Raw genomic sequence first — 23,135 nt, 5'->3', positions numbered from 1 at the left:
GATTTGAACTCTCAAGATATCCTTTTGTATAACAGAGCATTTTAAGACTTACTAACCAGGCACCACCACCAACTTCAGGAGACTATGTAATATAACCATACAATCAATCGCATATACACATGAGCACACAAGCAAAACCAAGTATATATGCAGTCTGAAGAGAAATGCAGAGAACACCGAGGTTGGGAGAAAGGAGAAAAAAAAAATCCACTTGTTACTTTACACAGGTCTATGCAGTTTTTTTTTTTTCTTCAATTTTGTACAGTGAGTGTAATTACTTCATGTTTAAATACATTAAGTTATTGATCTAAAAAAATTATCACACTGATTGTGGAAACATATTCCCCAAATTTAAAAGTGCAAAGAAATCATCCAAATTGTACCACCTGAGGATAAAGAATGCTAGTAATTTCGTGATCTTTCTTTCCATATTTTGCATTTACCAGGCTCCTCTCAAGCACATGCTTTCAATTTTTTCCAAAATAATTTTTTCATACAATATCACCAAAAAAAAAAAAAAAGATGTCAATAAGTAGAATAATTTTGAGGATATTTTTCTAATCCTAAATTCCCCACACTGTTCAAAATATCTTTATACAATATACAATAATAAAAGAGAAGAGGCTGGCATGGTGCAGAGTTACAACCCAGGTCAGTGAATTACTATAGATGAGTAGTCTGTGTTCTACAGAATGCTTTGCACATACCACATTCTCAATAGTTACTTGTGGAGGCAATGAATGTAGAAAGCACTGAACAAAATTAATTCTGACATTGAAAAAAACTACATATTCCACTTTACATATTAGGGTAAGTATTCTAAATTCACCCTGACATGTGAGCTTTGTTTCTGCTTCTGATATGAATCAAATGAATTAAATGCAAATGTATCAAATAAGCTTCAGTCACTTGATACACATTAAGAAAATTCAAAACCTCACACACTTGAGGTTAGAAATGAAACAGGAGCTTACCTGAGTAACCAAAAGATATGCTTGACATTGGGCTAAGATAGATTCCACTCCCATACATTGCACCGTGGAGCTAAAAGGGGAAGAGAGGGAACAGAAAGTGGACAGTCAATGGTTTCAAAGGGGAATATTTTACAAAAGAAAGGAATCAGTCTCATGTTGGGAGGATTAACTCTCAGAAAACAATAAAGCTCTTTCCTAAGATCTACTGTGAAAACAGTACTACTAATATCCTTGTCTTCAACATTCAGTGAGTTGATAGATGAAAAGTGATAGCCAGAGAAAAATCCTTGATAAAGGTTTTCCACCAGACCCAGGACAAATACAGCTAGTATTATCAAATACTAGCATAGATTTTTATGTTAATGACTCCAAAATAACAAAAACAAAACAGGTTGAATATACACAACAGAGTTTTGATTAGGACACACATGCTAGTACATCAACAAAGTAGCCTATTCAGAGTTTCACTGTACAACACTGTCTTCCCATTCTTATCTCCTCTAAACTTTTAGGTTAACAGTTTCATTAGCGGAAACTCTTCGACGATCTAAGAAACTACTCAGAACATTTTAAACTCTCTCTCATCACTTCCACGTTTAGGGCCCCTGGACCTTATTTAGCATGGACTGAATACTAATTCAGTAAGTGTGTGTTTATGGACATTTACATTTAACTGTATCATCTTAACTGTCATTGGTGTGTGGGATCCAGCACAGGCGACGGGATTAAGCATCTCATTACCATCATCAGATGAAAATCAGCTGAATGAGAGTGAAGTGGGGTGTTGAAGGTGACGGGCGTGAATAAAGATGAGCACTATATCCACGATACCCCATGAGGGATACCCCATGAGGGATATCCATGATATCCCGCTGACTCCCAGCACTGCCCCGGAGACCATGAAGCAGGCAGCAGATGGCTCTTTGGTGTCCAATCTCCCTCTTGCTGATTCTTAGCCCTACCTTATCTCCTCTTAAAGTACCCCACTCTGGGGCAGTGCTCAAGAAATCTGCGTTGAATTAGCAGACAGAATGTTTGCACGGTTTTACTTTCTGCGTGATAATTTTCTTCTACTGAAATTCAAACTTATTTTATTGTTTTCTCATAGGGAATTCAATTTCTTTTCCTCTTCATCCCCGATGGTGTGTTGGTCAATTCTGCTTCAGTTATTTTATGAACATTACTTCTGCCTTTTAGAAATTCTATGTAATTTTTAAAGCCCACTGGCTTCCCCTTTCTCACGTAATAAAAAAGCACCAGGATTGCTTACTGAACTCTAACACTAAAGAATATATGGTCTTGTTAAAGCATTCAGAAAATTTACCTGCAATCTAGTATTAGAAGCAACAACCAGACCATTCCTCAGGATAGAGTGCCAATTTTCAATGTGTGAGCCACTAAAACACAGAGGAGGGGAAGGACAAAATAAAATCGAACATTAATAATCTTCGAAAGTGGCCACAATATGATCAGTCATGTACCTTCTCGAAATCTTGAATTTCCAAGTCAAGTATCAAGCAGTGGACTACTCAGGGCTAACAGCCAAGTACTAAAAGAATGTTTTCCTCCCCATACATTTCTGGAAGACTGGGGTAGAGACATACCCCTATCAACAGGAAGCCATACTCACTGAAAAGCAAAGGTGCTTCCAAAGAGTTTTTTAGCAGCTCTAAAATTAGATTCTTTGGCTGGTGGACTGCTGAGAAGAAGGAATTGATGTGGAGTATGCATAAACTTCAGTTGCTGCCATTTAAAATAATGACAAATGAAAATATGTCAAAATTAACATATAACCAGATTGATGACAATTTCAAATTTTACTGGTTTAAGAATTAATTGAGATTCAAGCCATACTACCTTACATTAACAGGACCATTCATTAAAAAAAAAAAAAAAAAAACCCTGCTAAAATGATCTATCATATGGAGTTGCTGATATGAAGGGTAATTTTTTAGGCTAATGGAAAAGGAACAGGACACAGACAATCCAAAGTCATTTATATTTATCTTTGGAATACACTCTGTAATCATGTCCAAGCAGATCTGCCTTCCTAATTATGTTTCTTTTTAAGACTTTTATTATTGAATTCCCTAAGTATACACTAGCTATTCAACTGGGGAAATATCTGAGTTGGCTAAGCAGAAAAGAAAAGTTAGTTCGAGATTTTAAAATTGCAAAAACTATCAACATCATGCTTTATTTGCATACATTTATAAAACTGTAAATAGCCTACATTCACTACATTCACTCAAAGTTCCCCCTTTGTTCATGGAAAGAAATTAAAACAGAATCTTTTGAATTAGTGGCTTGACAAAATTTTCTAATTGCTGCCCTTTCACATAGGAAAATACTTATATAGGAGTACAATATAAAGGAAATCTTGCAGCTTAGAGATTCACAGACAAGCAAGCTGAGATTTTGGATACGGCTCTTCTTTGGTTTCGATCATAACTGAAATCAGAGCCAATTAGCTTTTTCCTTTATTTTCTAAGTGTATTAAGCCGATAAGGCAGTATCTTCTCCTCTATGGAAAAGAGGGGCTGTGCCGACAAGAAACTGACAATGATAAAAAGCACATTACCTTTTTTCTGGTCAAACTCCTGATTCTTCCTATCACTGGTGGAATATCTACCCAACAATTTCATACTGACCCTTTTACTTACTTAAAAGTTCAGGGCAGCAGCCTGAATGTGAATTTGATTTCTTGGGAAAACTTGGAGCTGGTGCACATATGGTAATTTCAAACTGAAGAATTAGGCCTAACCTGGGATTACTTCAATTTCCTGGAGAGGCTGCCTAAAAAATCACAGGGGTCACTTCTCCCAACCAGTCAGGACTCTTCCCATTTCTGTATGTATATGTTAAAAAAAAAACTTACCCTGTTAACTGGCAGTTTCACAATATGTGACCTATTACTTGAAATAACCCTGAAATTAATTAAAATAGTCCATCAGTCACAAATATATGCCAAATATATTTAATGTTTTTTTTCCCTTAGTTGGCAAGTGATCGGAACTTACGTTTGCCGTGACATTAACTAAATTGAGTAACCATTTTACTTAATTACATCCCTTTGCTTTGGTTCCTGAAATAATTTAAAGAGCTTATGTAACAAAGAAGATAATAATCTGAGAATGAAGAAGTAGTCCCTTAAAACCTAACAGATAATGATTTTTAATCATTAGGACTTCAGATATTGACAAATGAACATTTCTAAACATACTTTCAAAGGATGATTGTCGAGGTGCAAAGCTTAGATACATCAGCTTCCTTGGCTCTTCCCTACCCTGTCTCATTAAGAACGAGTTCCTGTGAAGATCTTTTTCTTTCTTTATATATTTGAAGATCTTTGTGCTGATATATATGGTGATATATACACAAACTGTTATTCACCATATTTAGACACTGAGGTTGAAAAAAATTACATTGTTATCTGAAAGAATTAGTTATTTTTATGTTTTTCAGAACAGAAAATAATAACTAGGGAAAACTCTAACAAAACAGTTTTGTAGATTTTCTTCTCCTTGAAAAAGTGACTAACAAGCTGAAGGAAATGATCACAAATAATTAAAGTTAACAATGAGGCTGACTACAGGGGCAGGAAAAAAAAGAGATTAGATATTTGAGATTTTTACTTTCATTCTGAATATGATTTCATGTGAGAATGTAAAAACTTACAATGAAAACTCTGTTATTCTACTCAAACAGAATTTTAATAATAGATCATTACGGACACAAAAAAGGAAGACTTCCAAATCTAATTTTTTAAAGTTTTATTAGACTAAATGTTTATTGTAAAATCCTAAGTGAAAGTTAAGTAACCAGAATCATTCTTTCTCCTTTGCCCATCTTTCCATAATTTTTAAAAACTTCCTGGTTGTAGCATAGAATAAATCTCATTCAGAACCATCACTTATAATCTTTACACTTGAATAAATGTATAATCTTGGTGAATTTCACAGTCTTTAAGTTTTCAGTGATTTCAAAGACGTATGTGCATAAAACCCTCAGAGGTAAGGGGAGTAGGTACTATTGTTTTCACTTTGCAAGTTAGAAACCAGAGGGCAAAGGCTTTGAAGCAGGCGTGGTAGGAGAGGCCTTCTCAACCCGCTCTCCTATTCTCAACTAGCCTTTCTAGGATCCATGCTGGACTAGGCCCCTCACCAGGCTCACTCCGAACACTTCTGCAGTCGTCAAACAAAGATTTCATCAAATTTATACTGTTCTTGTTAAGGAAGTGAACCATACACAACATACATTTTAGAAAGATTTTTCAATAAATGTTTGAAACTGAGTTTTGTTGCTGAGTCCTCAGTTAACTAGAAAATTAAATGAACCAAAACGGCTTCACCATATAATCCGGCTAATCACATTTTTTTTTTTAAATGATAGACAAACGGCTGTCAAATACATTATCTGCGTAGCGCATAGGACAGCATTTTCTTCCCCTTGTGATATACAAGTTTTAATTAAAGTGTGAGTCATTACGGACTCTGTAAAATCACCAGGCCTCATAGGCTTGTAGAACTGTAGCATTGCAGGTCTTGTAAAATAGGCCTTTTTTTTTCCCCTTAAAGCAGGCAGTAGAAAATGATGCTGTTTTCGTTAAGAGGAAAACTAAAATTTTATACCATTGCAGTAGGGGATGAGCAAGGGGGTCTTGTTTATCCATCTGCTTCTTGATTTCCAGATATGGTGCCTGGAAAAAAAGTCATTATACTTCTTGATTTTTCTTAAAAATTCCTTTTCTTCCTTTCTCATTTTTTCCTTTATGCAAAAGGAATATCAGGTTGAAGAGGTATGTCTAATCTAGTTAAAGCCAGAAGCTTTGTGGCTGTGACTACCCTCATGTGCTCCCCTAACGCCACCCCCCCCAAGGTGATGTGAACTCTGAACTTCATGTGCACAATGGACTTGCCCAGACATGTAGCTCCAAGAGGTTTAATCAAGTCTAAAGGAGATCCCAGCCCCCCAGCTGAGTTTCTGCTCCAGCAAAAGCGATGCTGCCCAACAACAAAAGTTACCTCCCTTGTACCCACCCACACCGCTAACCTTCCTAATTCTCTACTCATCCCTCTTCTGTAATTTTCTGCTTCCCCATTCCCCTTATTTTTACTTCTCTGGAGCCCCCTTCTGTTCCGTCTCTGCTCTCCCTTTAAAAACCTCCATCACTTTTGTCTTCCTTGGAGGTGACCTCACTCACTCTCCCCCAGGGCAGTCCTTCAATTAAATCTCTCCCCCCACCTTCAGCAAGTGTTAGGTGCGGTCTCTTTCTGATGATGAGGGTTTTTAACTTTGAACTAGCATTAAAGCAAAACTTGTGAGAGCTACTACTCCAGCTCATATCTGAAGGTACTGACTTAGGTGCAGAGCTTTACATGAGAAAACTAGATGAAATTTACATAAGAAGAGTCCCCCCTCTTTTTTTTTCAAAGTATTTAGTGGAATTTACCCAGACAATTTACTTTTTCATAAAACAAAAGGCGATCTGTCTGTGACAATTTACCACTACCACAGGGCAGTACCTTCTAGAAAATAGGACAGTATAATGTTATATTTACTTGGAGAGGTATAAAGGATTTGATGCAATAGAACCTGACAGCATCCCTATGGAGTGCAGACTGGAAGGAGGTGCAGTGTTACTATTTACCACCTTGATAGTGAAGAAGCTAAGTATCAAGCAATTAAGCAACTTGCCCAAGGTCACAGGCCGCATCACTGATGAGCAAATTATACAACACCCGCTGCCTCTGACTTCCTAGGTTGACACTCAACTGTCTGCACTGCCTTCTATTAAAATAGCTTACACATGACCCAGAATAAAGGAAGAAAATTTTGGCAGAGAGCTGATCCCAGAGTCAGAATATCGTAGCTATTTTTATCCGAGAATGATCTGGGTCTAGGGTATAGTATAATAAACACCCTAGTACCACCGAAGTCTTTGGTGACTAAAAAATGTTTATTTAACTTTGTATAAGCCAATAGGTTCGTTCTCCCCCTTAAGTGGAAATGTATTTCATTGTTTTCTCTTCCTTATACAAATAATAATATTTGTTTGAGAAGGAATTCAGATAATACAGAAAAGTATGGGCATAGAAAAACAACGAGCCAGGATGATGGTTTTTAAGCAAATGATCTAACTTGTAAATTAAGGATCTCTTTGTTTACCATTGTCTGACACACACTATTTGTTGGACAAACGGATGAATATTTGACCACCTGAATAAATAACTATCCAAAGACTCAAAACTCAAATTTGGAAATGTAAAAACGTACTCTGGGAGCACATTTCAAATACAGCAGTGGCGATAGCGGAGGTAAAGGGAGGAGTGGCAGTGAAGCTTTGCAGGCCTCAAGACTGAAGGAGTCCAATACTCTCTCCCCAAAGACAGAAATGACCCAGGGTAATAGGATAAGCCTCCAGGGTCTGTAGCGTAGTGCAAGCCTTGGAACCGCCATATGCAAACCAAATCCATAATGTGTGTTGTTGTCAATTACAGATTATTAATTTCTATTTATCATTGATGAGTTTTTAGTCTCTCTCCAAATTTTTGGCAGTGGAAAAGCCTCAGAAATTCAATAGCATGTGCTTTTCGAAGAGCTGGACTACAGCCCAGTGGTATGTTAGACTTTCATAATAAACTGCCATCCATGCTCAGCAAACATCACCAAGCCTCCCCAAATGGCTAAAAATATAAACTCATACTCTCGGGGAGGCTTGTGTCCTCCAAAGTTGTTTTGAGATTCTATGTTCTATTTAAAATATTTATGCACAATTTACATTTGATAGAATATCTGTTTTTATTTTGACATTAAAATAATGTGTTAAAAGTACTACCATTAATTAAAATGAGCAGTCTAGGAAGATGGTACCAGATTTAACCCTTGCTTTAAGATAGTCCAACATACCTCCATATACTCCAACTGTCGCAGAGAACATTAGGAATATAATCATGCAATTACCCTCCAAAAGTCACAGTGGTAGCCCACCAATACAACGATGTAATTTAATTAAAACCTCCTAGTATGACACACTTTTAATTTTTAAAGTTTTTTAATTATACTCCCATCTAATAGAAAAATCTACATTTCACTACACAGCCAGTACCCTCAGACATTTTTAAAATATGATTTTACTCAAGCAAAACTAAACTGTACAAAACCACAAGATGATACACTTACTTGTGTCATTTCTCTAATGGAAGTTATGCTATCCAGTGCTTTCATTACTCGATCATAGTTCTTCTTCTGTTTGAGTGGGGAAAAAAAAAAGTATTCACTATAAGCCTTTGCAAGTCTACATGTTACTAGAGAAACACATTATTTCTGTACGTGGATTTCCCTTCAGAGTCGATTTGAAAGACTGTGCTGTGCACAAAAAAGGAAAGGCTTTAATAAGATGATTCTAGGATGTAGGATACATAACTGAGATAGAAGGAAGAAAGAAGAACATTGCAATCCCAATCCTAATATAAGTACATAAAATCATGTTTAGCCTACAGGGGAAAAACTACAAATATAAACAAGATATTGGGCTCTTGATTCTTTGTCTCACCAAAAAAATTAAGCCATGATGAATAAAGTAAGAACAGAATCCTTCTAAAATATAAAAATCCACTTTAAGTCTCATAATATCATTTTGTTTCTATTTTCTTTTGATTGAAAGATTGTTACCAAAAGAATATGACTAATAAGTGTATAAATGACACCACACACTTAACTGATAATTCATCTTTAAGTATACTCTAACTCTGTGTACTCCTGCCACTTATGACAGAAGGAAAGCTTTTCCAAAGACATTTTATATAGCCATTGTTTCCACAGAATGATTTCAAGATGGGTAGTAATAGAAACTAAGGCAATTTTAGCTTTCATGTAATTTGAGAATTTTGCTATTTCAGAAGGATTCTGCCTCATCTCCACGAATGTTTATAAAATTGTTTTCTCAAGAAATGCCAGTTGATCAACAACATGGACTAAACTTTCACTAACCTTCAGGTAACTGGGGAGGAAGGGGAGTGGGGAGAAGGCAAGGGATGATTAAGTAAAAATACAAAAGAAAGCAAAAATCGGTCCTTTTACCTACAACCCTTAAAAATTACAGTGAGGTTACATTAAGCTAGACTCTCAAAAATATTTAATGAGGTTATTACTGCTATTTTCCTTCCTTTCACGCAGATGGGATGTGTAAAGATTGTAATTTGAGAGGAAGAAATGGGTGTAGCTTCATAAAGATGAAGTTCTGAAAGTGATTTTAAAAGATGAAAGGACAAGGGAAGTAACAGGATATGGGAAAGACTGGAGGAGGCAGTTAATCAAGTTTGTGGGAAAGGAACTGTATTTACTAAATGGATAGGGTCCACAGCGGGTTAAGGGTAGGCCTGATGAGGGAGGGGGTTAGACAGAAAGGGGGAAACTAGCAGGACTAAAACCTCAGCTGCTGTTACAGGGGCCAGGATGGGTATATGAGGAGCAGTACTCACCCTGGGGTTGAAGGCCAGCATCTGAGGATCGTTAGGATCCACCACAGAAGGATATGGCTCGAAAATGACAACTTTTCTAGGAGATTCCAACGCAGACCTACACATGGATACCAGCAGATCTACCACCTTGAAACACACACATGAGACAGTTAGCATCTTTCGAGATTCAGCTCGTGCTTTGCCATTGCTTCTGCCTGTCATGGTCACCTAAGTCTCAAAACTGCTATCAACTTCTCAGATCTGTAATTTACAGCTTCAGACCACAGTTGACCAAACTTGACCATTAACTTGAAATAACTAACATGTATTACTTCCAGTTATGTCTTCGGATCTCTTTGTCATGAACTCCTACTGTCCTCTCACACTGCTCTAGGCTCTATAGCAGACATGCACAAGAAAGACAGGTCCTCTCTCTCAATGGATTTACATTCTAATGGAGAAGATGCATAACAAAATAATCAGTTAAGCATATGCTCAAATACATTTCTGGTAGTGCTGAATACTGTGAAAATTAAGCAGGCAGTAGAGACTAAGGCAATAGGGGGTTTCAGAGTGCCTAGGAAGGTGGTGATATTTCAACAGAGTCCAGAGTGAAGACAGAAAGGGAGATAGAGCTCTGGGAGAAACTATTCCAGGTGATGGAAAGCAAATTCAGGAAATGAGTCTGATGCACTCCAAGAACAGTACAACTCCTGACATCACCTTACTTCTTCCTGCTCTCTGCCTCAGAGACCTTCTCTGCCATCCATGAACTTTGGTACTCTAAATAAGATGGTTTTATTCCTGTGTTCTTCTGTGACCTCTTAACACAATTTACTAAGAGGCAGTGCCATTTAACAGGAGTAGAGCCCCCTCTCCATTTCCCAAAATCTGCTCTGGCAAGTCAACTGAGAAAACAGACACTGTCTAAATGGAGAGAGGGCACCTGGACAGAAACATCAACAGTGTGAAGATAGAAGACATCATAAAGAAAGGAAAATATTTCTAGAAAGTTTTTAGAGAGGCATTTAAAAAGAGTAGAGTAAGAGTAAAATAATTTTTGATTCTTGTGGTTCATGGGAGGGGCACTGTGACCTAATGGCTGTAGGGCTCACTATGTTGTATATATACTCACAAAACACATCTACCCAATCACAGCATCCAAAATTTCCAGTGACCTAAAATAATCAGCAAAACTCAAGCCATTGGGTATATGATCTATAAGGAACCCTTCCCAAGTACACAGACATACACCCCACAAGACTCACTCAGAAAATGGTAGAACTGAAAGAGCCAATATGTTTCCAACACATTATTCCACTTATATGTGTGTGTCTGTATATATCCAGTTTCAGCAATAGATATAATAAAGACATAATAAAATCCTTTTTGTCTTCTGAATCCACACTCACAGTCCCTCTACTCCAGAGAGATGCATTTAAACCTAGACACAAATTGTTTTTGGCATTATCTGGTCTCTCAATAAAGAAAGATCCAAATAAAAACATCTGAAAAAGAATAATTAGTAAAATAAAATAGCCCTTTCTGACATACTGGCAGTTGGGAGGGAATTGGTACTATCCTATAAAAATTTTTAAGAATTACAAGTCACGGTATGCAACTACAGTGTTAAAAAAGTGCATGCCCTTTGCTTTAATAAAGGGTCAAATTACCTTTCACAAGGGTACTAAAACCACCCAATGGAAAAGAACAGTTTTTCTACAAATGGGTGGCAAAACTAGATATCAATATGAAAAAAAAATGAAGTTTTATCTTACACCATACACAAAAATTAACTCCAAATGCAATAAAGACCTAAACATAAGACCTTAAACTATAAAACTCCTACAAGAAAACATGAGGAAAAACTTCATGACATTGGACTTGGCAATGATTTCTTGGCTTGACACCAAAGCACAAACAATAAAAGCTAAAATAGACAAATGGGACTACCTCAAACTTAAAACTTTGGTGCATCAAAGGACATAATCAACAGAGTGAAATGGCATGGGATGGGAGAAAGTATCTGTGAATCAGATATCTGAAAGGGGGTTAATATCCAGAATATATAAAGAGTTCCTACAACTCAAGAAGAAATCAAATAATTTGACTTAAAAATGGCAAAAAACTCAGATAGACAATTCATTAAAGAAGACATCTAGATAGCCAACAGCACATGAGAAGATGCTCAACATTATTAAACATCAGAGAAATCAAAATCAAAACCATAAAGAGATATCACCTCATAACCATTAGGATGGCTACTATCAAAAACCAAAAACCAAAAACCAAAACCAAAACCAGAAAATAACAAGTGCTGAACACATGAAGAAATTGGAGAATTTGTGCACTGCTGATGGCATTATAAATTGCAGCAGCTGCTATAAAAACAGTACAGAAGCCCCTCAAGAAGTTAATAATAGAATTTCCATATGATCCTGCTAGAAGTGACAATCCCACTTTTGGATATATATCCAAAATAATTCAAAGAAGGATGTTAAAGACCTATTTGCATACCCATGTTCACAGCAGCATTATTCACAATAGCCAAGAGATGGAGGCAAACAAAATGTCCACTGACAGTTGAATGGGTAAAGAAAATGTGGCATATATATACAGGAAAAATTATTCAGCCTGAAAAAGGAAAATTCTGTTATAGGCTACAATATCAATGAACCTTGAGGACATTATGCTAAGTGAAATAAAACAGTATAAAATAAACCACAAAAAGACAAACAATATCAGATTTCACTTATGAAGTATATTTAAAGTAGTCAAATTCATAGAAAAAAAAAGTAGAATGGTGATTACCAGGCAGGAGGAAGGGGGCTATATAAGGAGTTGTTTAATGGGTACAGAGTTCTAGTTCTGCAGGATAAAAAAGTCATGGAAATCTGTTTCATGACAAGTTGAAGACACTTAACTGCTAAACTGTATGCTTAAAAAATGGTTAAGATAGTCAATTTTAGGTTACGGGTTTTTTTTTTTTTTTAAATCACAAGAGTAATGATACAAACAGACAGAACAGTAATAACCTGAGCAATGTATACCTTTCAATCAAATATTAAACACCCTGTCCCAGAAGCATCAAACTACCAAAAATTATATGAATTCTTCTGCTAATAATTTCACCGTTGGGAGTCCTTAATGAAATAGTGGATATAGGAGGTAGGAAATTTAATCAGAATATTCCTGCTCATATATGTTCTAAGACAACTTGAAAGAAACAGCGTAATTACCATAGCAGAATCTCATGCTGTCCACCAAAGCCTTCTGCTCCTTGTTTCCTAGGTATAGAGCTCTTGACAGGAGGCAGCTGCTTGGCATGTGACATTTCCACCCCTTTTGTCTACGTAAAGCTACGTGACTAGTTTTAAGCAATGGAATTGGATAGACAGTGGAGAAGGGTGGAACGGGTGCACCTTCTCCATGTGTATCTCTGCCTCTACTGTATGCCATATACTTAAAGACAGCAGAGCCACACAAAGGAAACGGTTCAGTTAACTCAATCATCACGCAGAAAGCTGCCCAACAAGCATTCTAACTGGATAGTTGTGGGAGGAAGAAATAAAAAAGTCTATCATTAAGCCACTATAATTTTATGCTTTATCTGTTACAAAAGTTAGCAGTTAGAATTTTTGAACAAGAAAAGGTCTGTATTACACTGTTTGGATTTATATTCATTTGCATGTTAATTTTTCCATAGAGTAAAATGTCTACTTTAAAAAATGAAACGTAACAAATGACTGTAATTTCTTTATTCCAAATCATGTATTTCCCCTCTCCCAGCATTTAAAATGATTTTGTTTTTGTTTTTATGTAGGCACCCACGCCCAGAACAGAGCCCAACATGGGGCTTGAACTCAGGACCCTGAGATCAAGACCTAAGCTACAATCGAGTTGGATGCTTAACTGAATTAGCCACCCAAGTGCCCCAAAATTTGAAAGATTCTTAATGGGCTCCTAGCACATAATGATGAGTGCTACAGACAGCAAGTTACAGACATCTTTCTTCTTACACTGAATAATATAATTGAAGGGACAATCCAGACGCTAAGATACTTAGGATAGAGAAATACAGAATTCAAACAATGGGAATTAGGCCATCTGATGAGTGAGAAAAGTTCTGTGGGTTTACAGAATCACATGCTTTCAAAGGCCATTGTATACAACCCATCTGATAGAGCAAGACTCTCCACCCTTCCCTGCAGGTAAGGAAGACCTTAGAGCACTTGTAGATGAGAAAGTTCAAGTCCAGATGAGTAAGAAAGGAGTAGCCTACAGATACATAATGTATTCTGGAAAAGAAGTGAATTTAAAATCGAAGATCAATGGCTTTCAAACATTTCAATATTGATTCCTTTTTTTTAAAAAAATAAAATAAATAAAATCTTGTAAGAGAGCTGAACATAAAGAAATAAAATGGAGCTGTTTTTGGTTGAAACAGTATATGGGGGCCTGGAATCCTGGCTGCTTAGACACTCTCATTCCAGTCCAGCCTCCTGCCATGTCCCTCTAAGGGATGTTCTTGCAAACTCAAGAGAACCACTGAAAATACAGGAGTCAACTGATGCACTAGGACTACTGAGATATAGTTTCTTTCTTTCTAGAACGGGAATCAGGGGGTGCCTGGATGGCTCAGCGGGTTAAAGCCTCTGCCTTCAGCTCAGGTGACGATCCCAGGGTCCTGGGATTGAGCCCCGCACCAGACTCTCTGCTCACTGGGGAGTCTGCTTTCTCTTCTCTCTCTCTCTGTCTGCCTCTCTGCCTACTTGCGATCTCTGTCAAATAAAAATCTTTTAAAAATTTTTTTTAAAGAAAGAGAATCAGTTTCTACGTAATCTTTAGAATTACAACCAGAATATTGTGTACTTGCTTTCAAGTAGTAAAAAAAATTCCACTTGAGAGTAGAATCACGAAATTGATATGATCGAGTAATTGTATTTTGTAACTATCATTACAAAATCCAAAATGAAGTTCTCTTTAACAACCATAATTTTTTGAGGTAGCTAGAAAAGAGGGGGGAAAAAAGCACCTAATAGTCTATCAACCTAGCCTATGGTGGCATGATGCTAATTTTCCTTCTAATTAATTATTTCTTAGTTCCAGGTTCTGATTCCTTCCCTTCTCACATCGTCTGAGGGACAATTTACACTAAAATGCACAAATGTTACCTTTACCACTTGAAGAATTTTATATACATAAATATATGTTTATATGTAAATATGTGAAATATATAAAATATACAAAATATTTAAAATACATATTTTATATATTATACATATATACTCACATATCTATTCATGTATGTACATGTATGTATATTCATAAGCACACACACACACACAGCTGTGTGAAGCTTAATCATCTTTATATACCTGTAATTTAGTATTTGTGCTACTGAAGTGAGCATTTCAGCTATCTATAAACAGCATAGATTAAAGTATCTCTTTTTTTTCTTTTTGAGTAATATTAGTTCCAAATGATGAGAAAAACTTTCACATTAAAAAAAAAAAATGAGGGGCGCCTGGGTGGTTCAGTGGGTTAAGCCTCTGCCTTCGGCTCAGGTCATGATCTCAGGGTCCTGGGATCGAGCCCCGCATCGGGCCCTCTGCTCAGCGGTGAGCCTGCTTCCCCCCTCTCTTTCTGCCTGCCTCTCTGCCTACTTGTGATCTCTGTCTGTCAAATAAATAAAATCTTAAAAAAAAAAAGAAATAAAAAAAAAGAAAAAGGACCCACCAATGGTCAGACACATTAGAGAAATCCTCTAAGTACTGGCTACTTATTTTCTTAGTTTCAGGGATTCTGAGAGTCTTTAATATGCAAATATGAACATGTTGGCTGTAGAAGTGATATCGAGCCATATTTTTGAAATTTACATGGGACCTTCTTATCCACATTACATACGATCAATGCCATACTGTTGGCATTCTTGTTCATTTATAATTCATTATATCACAATTGTTTTCCTTAATAGTTCAAGTGGATGTACCTCCATTTAGTTAATGGGTGAAACAATTAGGTTAACAGGACGTGTGTAAATCTACAAGGCCTGTGCTATTCCATAGTAATTGCTTTACTTCCATCTGGACTAATGCCTGTTAATAGTAGGTATTTGATACCTGTTGAATGAATGTCTGTTATATGATCATTTTCCCCCACCCATCTTGCAAATTTTGTAAGTGACAGATTGGTAATTCTCTTCACATTTAGCTTCTTGCTGATTTCAGTAAAGCTGAATATTTTCTTACATTTCTTTACTAACTATATTTGTGAATTGTGTGTTCATTTCCTCTATTAATCTGTTATGGTCTTCATGTTTCTTTTTCCAAGTTTTATGTGCTTTCATACAATTATGTTGAGGCAAGACAAATTTTCTCATAGGTAGCTCTTATTGTTCACTATTTTTTCAAGTAAAAAACAAAGTATGGATGGACTCAAATCTGTTGGTATTCTTTACGATTTCTTGATGCTGCATAAATGCACAAACCTGAGGCACTATCCACATTGTGCATGCTTAGTATTACTCTCTTCTAGTTTGTATGTAGTATTTTTAAACAAAACTCTTCTTTCAGCTATTAGGAATTTGTTTTTACAAATTTGTTTTTACAAACATGGGGGTTTTGTCCCCCATGTTAGAAGTCATTTGTTCCCACCTCACTTACTAAAACATTTTAATTTTAGTATTTGATGTGATACTTCCTTTAAAATACGGTAAGTATATTTATAACGATCTCTTTTGGAGATTATTTGCCATCCTATTCTTTCCAATACTACATTTTTTATAAAATAGAGAACTGCATGTTTCTGTATATGGTTGGTCTAGCCTCCCTTAATTAACACTCATTTTTTTAAAATTTTCTCTGATATTTTTCTATTAATCTATCTTATCTATATTATCTGTAAATCTATTTTCATAGGTTTATGAGGAACTTAGCCTGCATAAATAAATTTTTAAAAATCAATTGAAATTTTGTTGGAATTCATGATTCATGAAGTAAATTCTGGCATCTTCAGAATTTATTTTTTTTCCTTCCAGAAACATGGAATGCTTCTTACTCCCAAGTTGTTTCATTTGTTTTTATAATTTTCTTCCTATGTCATACACACTGCTATTGTAAAATTGGATGCTTTTTCTTATATGTTCTGCCCTTTATCTTTTCACCTACGTTTTAAAAATAAATTGGCTTCCATTTTATGGCACTATAACTTTACAAATAAATTTTACATAATGCATGTGGCAAGGGTTTCAATATTTCAACTTTGCCATGACAGAATCATAGTTATTTTTCAAACACAAGAAAGTTAGCTTATTTCTTCCCTCTGCAATTGCCAAATGACAAAACACTCACTAGATACAGATAGCAAGATTCAGTTTTTAGTTAAAAAAAAAAAAAAAAAAAATCAAATGCCAGCCTTTTTAATCTACCATGAAAGTATCAAAAATGTATCCAAAAGAAGAAAGAAGAGCACACTGAAGGTAACTAGTGGATCAGAATAAAGTTTTCAGATCAAAATCAGGACTAATTAGCACTGTGTGTTCCTACCTGAGCTCCTGTAGCTATTTCATCAGCAGCTTCATTCATTACTCCCAGGGTTTGAAAAGCAAACACACACAGTTCTCGCTCACACACAGTGGGCTACAAAAGAAAGGGCAATGAGTTACAATACTGTTTTTTTCCGTTTCCCAGCTCTTAAGGTAATTTTATGACATTCCATTAAGTATTTTAAAAAAATGCAAAGTTTCAGAGTATTAAAAGGAAAGGAATCACAGGACCTTAATTAACGAAAGTTAAATTCCTAAATTTGGGTAACAATTGGTAAATAATCATCTAGTGATATGGAGTAACAAATATAAGAAATCCATTTCAAATAGTTGTAGGCACTTGCACGTAGAATCTTTTAGCAACAGATGGAAAAATCATCTCTTCTACTTCATTCATTTTTGTACTTGAGATGTATTAAAAAAAAGAAAAGGAAAAAGCAGACACCTAAGCTGGTGGTACGCTAAAAAAAAAAGTTAAACCTAACAGCTGTGTAAAACAAATATACAAAGAAGATTCCACTCTTTCCTAGGTAATTTTCTTTGGAAGAAATAAGCATGACTCTGCTTACTTGCTACCCAGTTCTTGAAATACTGGTTTTGTTGCAAAGACTTTTGACTCAATAACCTCCTGAAGTCGACAGCACTGAAATATACACTCTGCAATTGCTTTGGAAGACTTCTCATCTTTCAAATCTAATATAGTGTCGTCTGTTTGATTTATCTTATCTCCAGAGTTACATTGCATTAGGTAGCTGATGAAGCCTAACACGATACAATCCATGGTGCCACTGCCTAGCAGACAAAAGGCTTTTGTTAGTGCCACTGCTCCTCTGCTCACTCATTTCTGAGAACGACTTGGTCGAGCGCTTAACCAGTTGGAAGTACAGTCCTTTTTGGTCCATCTTTTATGTTTGGAATAGGCCCATATGGTGGCTTTGTTGACATAAGCATGACCAATCACAAACACTTCTGGTTGATGTTCCCCAAAGAGAATTTTAGGAAAAAAATCAATTGATACCTTTCTTTTATCCACTTTAAAAGGGCAGTTTGATTACATTTCAGAAACATCAGGTAAAACTACCTATGAGAGGAAATTAACTGGAGAAAACTCTTCATCCAGACTCAAGCTATACAGAGAGTGCTATATATAGATGGCTCTACTTAGAGCAGACTGTTCAATTTCTGCGACTTATTTTTCCTTAAGTGTTTAACCTGTTTTTAATCTTCTATTTTTTGTGTGGGTTCATCTATGTGCATGTATGTTTCAACCTCAGTTTTCCCCAAGGACATTGGATGTTAATCTTTTGTTTACTTTCTGGGAGCACAATATGGTCTGAAATAATAATAGCAATCATTCATTGTCCATTTACCATAGTGCCAAACATTATACTGGTGTATAGTGGACCTGTATACACAAAGAATCCGGGGAGAAGATAAACCATAGAAATCATGAAGGACCCTAGGAATTTATTCATGTACCAGCCACCCAACAATGTTCACTGAGCAAGTAAACGGGGACACAGAAACAAAAGGTTGTTTTTTTTTCAATACTACTCTTGTCTAATAACCATACATTTTTTTTAAATAAAATCCTTCAATCCCAAAGGAATAATAGGAAAAAAGCTTATTTAGTGCATACAAGTAATAGCTGGTTTCATTCTTTTCAACTGAACTTTGGCAATCAATTGCACTTACTTTGAGATCATCCAAATATATATGTATGTAAGTACCTATGAACATGGTATTCACAGATTCCAGGAAATGTTTTAAAAGGATAGAAACTATCTTTTTCAGTACCAAGTTGTTGCTTTAAACAACAGAAGTGGAAGTGAAATAAAATATCTCACACTCCACTAGACTGGATGGATAAAATATTGATTTTAATGTAGGAAAAATGTCTAAGACTGAAGAAAAATAGTGTAGTTATTCTTACAGATCTCTAACACACACTTTGTCACCAATCCTAGGTATTCATGTGTCACCCTGATTTTGTTTTAAATAATCTGTACCAATTTCGCCCTGACCTATTTTTTTTTTTTTTTAATCTTGGGTAACAAATGAGCAACATTTCAAAGTTTTCTTCTGTATTTCCATTTCATCTCCCTCCCAGACCTTATTATACTCAAGTCTCTGATCATATGAACTTGCCAACTGACTCATTGCTTTTTTTTTTTTTTTAAAGGATCTTATTTATTCATTTGACACAGAGAGATACAGAAAGAGAGCATGAGCAGGGAGTGAGGCAGAGGGAGAGAGGAAGGACGTCTCCCCACTGAGCCAGGAGCCAAAGAGGGTCCCAGGACCTAGAGATCATGACCCGAGCTGAAGGGAGACTCTTAACCATCTGAGCCCTATTGGTGCCCCTGACCCTTTACTTTAAATTATAAACCTACATTCCTAATGATAAAGCTATGACTTGATTACTTTATGAACACTTCTTTCTTGTATCTTTTTGGTTGAAATGTATAAGGCTGACTTTTAGGAATATATGCTTCCTGCAACTGTTTGAAGAAGGAAGTCAGATACCCTATAAAACTTTGAGGGTAAGAAAGGGCAGTTTTTGCTACTGCACTAAAAAATTAGAGCTACACATTACATTCTTACAATTTTATCTTCCCTTTTTTAAAATAGCAATGTAGAGGTAATATGGTGATTAATTTATGCTATATTAACACCAAACTAAGTAAATACTAGTGAATTTTTAAAATAACAATCTATTGCTCATTTAAAAATATATTTATTTGAGAGATCGAGAAATAGAGAGAGAGAATGTAAGAAGTGTGGGGAGGAGCAGAGGGAGAGGAAGAAGCAGACTCCCCACTGAGAAAGGAGCCCAATGCTCAAGCCAATGTGGGGCTCAATCCCCGGAGATCAGGGCCTGAGCCAAAGGCAGACGCTTAACCCACTGAGCCACACAGGTGTCCCTCTATTGCTCATTTGTACTAGAAAGTTCAAGACAGTATCAGAGGTATAAATCAGTTACATTTTCAGATAAACATTTACTAACTAGTTTTTGTAAACTTTTGATCCTCCCTGCTCCCATGTTTATCCACATTTTATTTGAGTTCAAAATGTCAACATAAAATAGCACACTGGGGGCACCTGGGTGGCTCAGTGGGTTAAGCCGCTACCTTCGGCTCAGGTCATGATCTCAGGGTCCTGGGGTCGAGTCCCGCATTGGGCTCTCTGCTCAGCAGGGAGCCTGCTTCCCCTCTCTCTCTCTGTCTGCCTCTCCAAGTCTACTTGTGATTTCTCTCTATCAAATAAATAAAATCTTTAAAAAAAAATAATAAAAATAAAAAAAAAATAAAATAGCACACTAAAACAGAGTTCTCAAATCATAGTAAGTAATCAAGATTAGATGTCTCATTGCTCACAGAAAGAACATCTTATTCAAGAAAGAGGAACCAAGGGAGCACCGGGTGGCTCAGTGGGTTAAAGCCTCTGCCTTCAGTTCAGGTCATGATCCCAAGGGTCCTGGGATTGAGCCCCACACTGGGCTCTCTACTGAGCAGAGAGCCTGCTTCCCCCTCTCTCTCTCTGCCTGTCTCTCTGCCTACTTGTGATTTCTGTCAAATAAATAAATAAAATCTTAAAAAAAAAAAAAAGAGAGGAAGCAAATCATTGTTCCCTAATGAAACATAAGTAATTACATTGTGGGTTAGCTGACTCTTAGCTAATCCCCCAACCCCAACATATTCTGCTCTGACTGTACCATTTATACAGAAAGCTCTAGCATCAATTAAAAATGGAACATAGGTGAGGCACCTGGCTGGCTCAGTTGGTGGAGCATGCAACTCTTGATACTGAGGTTGTGAGTTCAAGCCCCACATTGAGTGTGGAGATTACTTACTAAATAAATAAATAAATAAAACATACACACCCATTTTTGGGGAAAATATTAAAAATTTTTACTGGGTAAAAAATTTTTAAAAATTAAAAATTTAAAAAATTTTACTGGGTAAAAATATTACTGGATAAGTGTAACGATGTATTTTACGGCACATAATTTAATATAAAGTGTATATGCCCAATATAACCAAATGTATACATCATTTATGAATTTATTTTTGAGTTTACAATGTTTCAATTCCTAAAATATTAACAATTCTTAATGTTATTTTATTGTCCTCAAGCAATTAGTTCCTATAATTTGAACTGTAAAAACAAGACAATACATATTTTTTTTGCAATGTAACATTCATTATGCACCATTTAAACACATAGATGACTTTATATGTCCCTAAGATTTATTTTAGAAGTTTTAAAGCTAAGACAAATACAAATTGAATCAAAACAACTTAAAATGTGAGCAATGAAAATGTATTTCAAAACTGGTTAAGCCTAAAGAATATTTTAGAACCTAACTGTGTTTTAGAAAGTTTGTGTCTTCAATAAATTCAAATTGCTTCCTACTAAAAATAGAAATGATAAAACTCAAGAGTATGTATGTATTTGTATATAGCATGGTGTAGGTGAGAGGTTTTCAAACCTTTTCTCCCATGCTTTTTCCACTCAAACAAAATTTTTCATGTTAGCGCAATAAACAGAACAGACAAAAAGTGGTAACTGTTCCAATGGGAGCACATGTGCACAGGTTCAGTTTTCCTATCTGTAAAATAGGTATAAAAAAATGACATCTAGTGCACCAGATTGATAAGACCAAGAAGTAAGAAAGGTAAGAGGCTTAGAAAATCTCCCTGAGGTAAACAGAGCTGTTTAAATATTAACAATACTAGGTAACTTGATAACCACAGCTGCTTCTAGTTTTAAACCAATGCATACACAAAAGTAAGTGTTCAATAAAATTTTCACTGAAGCTTATTATGAAATAGTATTTTTATTTTCATATCCATAGCTTATTGAAACCCTTAATTTAGTGTTAAAATTGTTCTTGTTAAAAAAGAAATGAGCAGTGTAAATAAAATTCCTAGTTAAAAAACTAGGGTTGAAAATGTAAGAATAATTAAGAATAGCTACTAGAAACTCAAAACCTACAAGCCTTTATTTAGCTCTTTGTATTTCTGATTTTATAGTCCATGCTTCAGGTTCTTTTCAAGGTTTGGAAGACAGACATTCAGGGCAGGGCGGGAGTGGGGGGGAGCGGGGTAGGTGGTGGCGGGGGCAAGTTCACCATGCTAAAAGAAAGACAGGAATCCCATGGAGATCAAGGCAGATTTGTAGTTAATATAGGCTCATGCCCATTTAAGCTTCAACACAGTGTTTCCTATTTTCTCATACAACTTAAGTTGTTGTTTGAGCCTTAAAACCAATTTCTTTCTACTTGGTTTGAAAAAAACCGTATTTCTGAATTAAAGTGTTTGGTATAATTATCATTTAGCCTATATTTCAAAAATGGAAATCTTACTTCTGTGGCATGAGGTGGGGGATGGGAAGAAGAGTTGAGGAGGGAACAGGGTGTGCTTTTCCATCCATTCTTCAAACATTCAAGTCAGACCTAAATACAGGAAGACCTACCTGTTTTACTCTTAAGAAGTAAAATGGGACATATCAAGGTTTACCTATATGCTCAGTTTCTCAACAATTATCATGGGAATGTCTTAAGCTTATGACCAAATTATAACTGGACGCTGCTAATTTCATTCCAAAAATAAGAACTTAGTTACAAACTTCTGTCTAAGGTCCACAGCTCAGGTGTCTCAGCTGATTTTGCCTCAGTGGGATTGGGCATTACACTCAAAGAAAGATATCAGAATCTCAAGCCTGATCAATCTATTCACAGCAAGCAATCTGGGATATTTTCACATGACAGGAGAAGAAAATGAGGTCCATAATTTTCATGTCATATGTTGATCTGGGAAATGGGAAAGTCTACTAGCCAGGGACATACAGAATGACTGCCAAGTACCAATGATTAATTTCTAACTATAGAGATCCTAATACCTACAACCATATGCATGGTTTTCTCCAACCCAGTTCAGCAGCCCTTCCGCAGGATTCAAAAAAGAAGACAAACAATTGCATGGATCATGGTATTCAGTGTGAGTATAACATAAAGACAAGGGCACTAGGAAGGAAGAGGCTTAGAAAACAGTGGTGAGTCTGGCAATAAATCCTTATTTTTGTGTTATCCAAAAACACTGGATGAAGACAAAAAAAAAAAATCAAAATTTTAAAGCATCAACAGTTGGC

General features: G+C 36.0%; 1 protein-coding gene across 4 annotated transcripts in view; it reads right to left on the bottom strand.

The window, feature by feature from the left end:
• Positions 1 to 23,135, bottom strand: part of PARP8 (poly(ADP-ribose) polymerase family member 8) — a 178,754-nt gene that overhangs the window by 14,696 nt on the left and 140,923 nt on the right. For all 4 annotated transcript variants that reach the window (XM_059173947.1, XM_059173948.1, XM_059173946.1 and 1 more), the window contains 8 exons: positions 16,984 to 17,076; positions 9,458 to 9,583; positions 8,157 to 8,222; positions 5,606 to 5,673; positions 3,853 to 3,901; positions 2,605 to 2,717; positions 2,299 to 2,371; positions 975 to 1,044 (listed from right to left, as the gene is read on the bottom strand). In XM_059173947.1, coding sequence (XP_059029930.1) covers positions 975 to 1,044; positions 2,299 to 2,371; positions 2,605 to 2,717; positions 3,853 to 3,901; positions 5,606 to 5,673; positions 8,157 to 8,222; positions 9,458 to 9,583; positions 16,984 to 17,076 — 658 coding nt within the window. The remainder of the gene's footprint in view (positions 1 to 974; positions 1,045 to 2,298; positions 2,372 to 2,604; positions 2,718 to 3,852; positions 3,902 to 5,605; positions 5,674 to 8,156; positions 8,223 to 9,457; positions 9,584 to 16,983; positions 17,077 to 23,135) is intronic.

The sequence above is a fragment of the Mustela lutreola genome, chromosome 5 (assembly GCF_030435805.1).
Source record: "Mustela lutreola isolate mMusLut2 chromosome 5, mMusLut2.pri, whole genome shotgun sequence".
In the NCBI taxonomy this organism is placed as follows: Eukaryota; Metazoa; Chordata; class Mammalia; order Carnivora; family Mustelidae; genus Mustela; species Mustela lutreola.
Note: the sequence above shows the minus strand (reverse complement) of the source record. Positions and strands in the feature narration are given on the sequence as shown.